Source organism: Poecilia latipinna, unplaced genomic scaffold (assembly GCF_001443285.1).
Source record: "Poecilia latipinna isolate Pla-1442-1.1 unplaced genomic scaffold, P_latipinna-1.0 Scaffold580, whole genome shotgun sequence".
NCBI classification, from domain to species: domain Eukaryota; kingdom Metazoa; phylum Chordata; class Actinopteri; order Cyprinodontiformes; family Poeciliidae; genus Poecilia; species Poecilia latipinna.
Genome location: NW_015113196.1, coordinates 265890 through 269852, shown reverse-complemented (window position 1 = coordinate 269852; position 3963 = coordinate 265890). Strand labels below are relative to the sequence as shown.

Genomic DNA, 3963 nt, shown 5'->3' with positions numbered 1-3963 from the left:
CTGTTTTTAATATGGATACCAGCTTCTAAGAAAATTTCAAAGCATTTAAATCTAACACTTTGGAATCAAAGAAAGTTAGAGTTTTGGCTATGAAATGCTCTGGTTTTTGAAAACAGGTACCAAATCTCTAAAAGTAAAAACAAGCCATCTGCAATCACATTGTCTTTCTCTTGGCCTTTAAACTGTCTTGAAATAATTAAAAGTGATTTCTAGATAATTGGAAAATGCAGGTGTTATTACAGTTACAGTTAATGTTTATCTGCTCCATATGAATGAGCTGCAGTAATCAGACTATGCCCTGGTTTTTTCTTCACGTATTGGGTACATAAGACCCGCCGTTGGAAAAGCACCATAAATTATAAGACGAGTTGCTGAAAAGCATTGAGTTGACACGTGGCTTCTGCAACACAGCTTTTGTGGCAATTCAAATATCTTTAATGTTGATACTAACCCTGAGTCTGTGCTCTACTTTGATGATGCTGCAGTTGAGGATGGAGGGCTCCACATCCTGAGGAATGGCGATGACCTGTGTGACGTTTTCTGAGGCTTTAGGAGGGATGGGTCTTCCAACCTCTTTAATGAGGTCTTTTGTGTGAACTCTTCTCCTTCCCCGGGCAAAGAAGCTGTGCTTCCGGTATATGCAGTATTTGGGCTTGATCTCACGAGATGAATCGTTCTTAATGAAGGCCTTAACTTTTAATCCTTCCCCTGTGAGAAAAAGAAAATGGTCAGAGTAGCTGGTATAAGAACATTCCAGAATTGCTGTCATTGTCAAATATAAAAGTGTCTCACCTTGGAAAAAGCCTGACTTTTCAAGATTTACATCCATGGCAACAGTTCCTGAGGTGAAAAGTTTCATTTTCTTATCCATAGTTTCATGTTGGGGTTCCTACAAGACAGCTCAGGTAGTAAATGCAAGTAGAAAACAAGTAGAAACCTTAAACACCATAACAGTCTTCTGAATGTCTGTAAAGTTGGGACATATATGTCAAGGGGCCGGCAACATAGTTAACATGCATTTAGGTCAGGTCAGGATCTAAAATACAAAGGGCACAAAGTGATCACTTTCATGCTAACACTTTTAGTTAAGTGAAAAATTAATGCCTATCATTTGTAGCGTTCTACAGTCATTAGGTTGGTAGCACTCAAAGCATATACTGGCAAACTTTTAATGTTGTGTAAATGTATAGTAAGTAAAACCGAGGTGAATAACCATAGACCTATGATTGTACAATTGGATGAGTTCATATTAAAAGGATGTGGAATGTAGAAAATGCCTTTTATTTTAGAAGATATTGCTAAAGGCATTATGTGGGGTGGGAAAGGGTGGGGAGGTTTGGGGGGCTACATTAAATCATCTTTAATTGCTCCTGACATCCAAAGAGACAGAACATGGCACAGATGTCAAAAATACCATTAATCCAGGAACTGGGTTCAGGTCTCCTTTTGCCACAAAGTTGATCATGGTTGATTCTTTGCTGTCCATCTTCATCGACCTGCTCAGAACAGCCTCCAGCAAGTACACAATTTTACCGTCTGCACCTTTAAAGGTGGAGGGAATATTCCTAAGGAGGAAAAACATGGAGACAGATAACAGTGAGAATCACTTTTTGTTCTTATTTTTTTTATAAATGGTGTAATGAAAGACACGTTTAACAGTGGTATATTAATTCAAGTTCCTTATTTAACCCCACCACAACATAATGCATATGTAGAACAGTGTAACCTTAATAATAACTTAAAAAACAACAATAATTAGAATTGATTCTTACTGGAGAGGGAATTGAAAGGAGAATGGATACACATGGATACCTGGAGGCACAACGTTGGAGTCTAAGAAGAAATAAAAAACATAGAAGTGTAACAAAAGAATAGAAAAAATAAGAAAAAACATTTCATTTTCCTTTGTGGGGCTTTGGGATGGACTTCCAGATAAAATCTAATTTAAGCTCTGAAGCTCTCATTTAAACCAACACATATAAAGCTTTTCTAAACTGGACGCATGTCCTAACAAAATGTGCGTTATTATTACAAAAAGCAAAGTTAGACCACTGGCATGTTTTCATTGTAATAAAAGAAGAAAAAAAACGCCTGACAGAGAAATACAAAGACTTACAAGTTTCTCCACTTTGGTGTGCAATCAAGGATTTCTGGTCATCTGCAGACAAACAGGAATTACAATGCAACAAATGAAACCAGCTTGACCCAGAAAGTCAGTATTTAAAATAAATATTTTTAACGGCATAAAACAAAAAACAAAAACTGTTTTATGAATATTTCACAGTGTGACCTGTTATTATAAACAATCCAGAACATTGTGCAAAACATTTTAATGTGAGAAACAAGTGATTCATTCTGATCATTCCTGTTCTCTGGATACAGCTGGGTCACTACTTCCATGTGAAACACATGTTGAATATTTGTTAACAAAGTTGTTAATAAACTCTCCTCTTAACTTTTTTTTTTTCTTTTAGCTTCAGCCATATTTAAAACGGATCATAGCTTTCATCTGCAATATCAGCAGCTTCATTTATGGAACATCTGATATTCTTCTATTACAAATTATGTTTATATCACTATTATTTAGCTTGGTTTTTAACTGCTGATTTTGTACAACATTTTTACTTGTGTTGTGTGATTTATGCATTGTTATTTACAATGTAATGCAAAGCACGTTGAAACCATGTTTATTAATTATTATTATTATTATTATTATTATTATTGTTGTTGTTGTTGTTGTTGTTGTTGTTGTTGTTGTTGTTGTTGTTGTTGTTGTTGTTGTTGTTGTTTTTATTGTCAGGGCAAAATTGTTGACGCTTAGCTCTGCGCTTATCATTTCAGGGCGGATCAAAGGAGAAATAGCGCCTCCTAAAGTTACAATAAATGATGGTTCCGAGAATTGGTTGCATGGTTCATGTTAGCCATGATTTAAACATGAGGAAAATAGAGCTACCTTTAAAAGTTTCTTCCCATCCATTTTGAGTAACAAAAAGAAATAAAACTAAAAGCTCTTATTTTGTGTCTTAAAATAAAATTGAACAAATTATTTATTTATTTATTTATTTATTTATTTATTTATTTATTTATTTATTTATTTATTTTTGGTTGTTTGTTTTGTCATCTTTGTTTCTCAGAAGAAAATTCAATCAAATTATGCATGGACCTTTGATTTCAACGACTGGCTACTACTTGCTACTTTTTCAGTTTTGAACTTCTTCCTGCAGTGAAACCCAGAGAAATAAGCCTTACCCTTGCTGTTTGGGTCTCTGATGAAGTACTGCCGCACGCTGAAGTATTTATCTTTGGCGTGGTACGAATAAGTGTTCTGACCATAGGTCTCCGTCCAAAAGACGTCAGCTTTCCCCTTAAACTTGATGTAGAAGGAGCTGATCTGGCAATCCTTGGCCGCTTCCACAGAAACTTGACCAGAAACAATGTCTCCGTTTGTAAAAGTATTGCTGGCATTGATGGAGTTATAAGTGATTTCTACCTTCTTTATTGTCGACGACATCCTGACAGGATTTACGCACCGAGGTCGACAGCAGGTGAGGAAACCTGACACTAAAAGCAGGCGTCTCTCTCCACCTACAGTAGGAGGGCGCGTCTGTACAGCGAAGAGGATTGGTTTGATTTATGTGCGAAAGCAAGCTTTAGCAGTCAAATCTAGGACATATTATTTTGCATTTATTGGTCAATACTTTCCAACATGTCTCAAATATTATCTTATCTTCATACAATAAAAACTTTCCATGTGATAAAGATCTCCATATGGTTCATCAGCCTCTACATAGTATTGTGAAATTGTATTTTTTTAATGACCTGCCCTTAACAGGTCATATATAACCACAGCTGCTATGTTCCTAAAATCAAGAGCTACAGATTTTGTACATTAAATGTGTGTTCATGGTAATGATTGAACATTTGCTGTAAACTTGATGTATATTCATTAGTGTTTAATGACTT

The 3963-nt window shown here is 35.6% G+C and overlaps 1 protein-coding gene across 2 annotated transcripts in view; it reads right to left on the bottom strand.

The window, feature by feature from the left end:
- The window catches only part of LOC106953431 (arrestin domain-containing protein 3-like), a 7538-nt gene extending 3943 nt beyond the window's left edge, over positions 1 to 3595 (bottom strand). The window contains exons 1-6 of one of the 2 annotated variants that reach the window (XM_015042193.1): positions 3250 to 3594; positions 2117 to 2158; positions 1773 to 1833; positions 1415 to 1565; positions 793 to 889; positions 452 to 708 (exon numbers count right to left, since the gene is read on the bottom strand). In XM_015042193.1, coding sequence (XP_014897679.1) covers positions 452 to 708; positions 793 to 889; positions 1415 to 1565; positions 1773 to 1833; positions 2117 to 2158; positions 3250 to 3511 — 870 coding nt within the window. In that variant the 5' untranslated portion in view covers positions 3512 to 3594. Of the gene's footprint in view, positions 1 to 451; positions 709 to 792; positions 890 to 1414; positions 1566 to 1772; positions 1834 to 2116; positions 2159 to 3249 lie in introns of both variants that reach the window. The other variant, XM_015042194.1, reaches the window with a different exon arrangement.
- Positions 3596 to 3963: the final 368 nt, after the last annotated feature.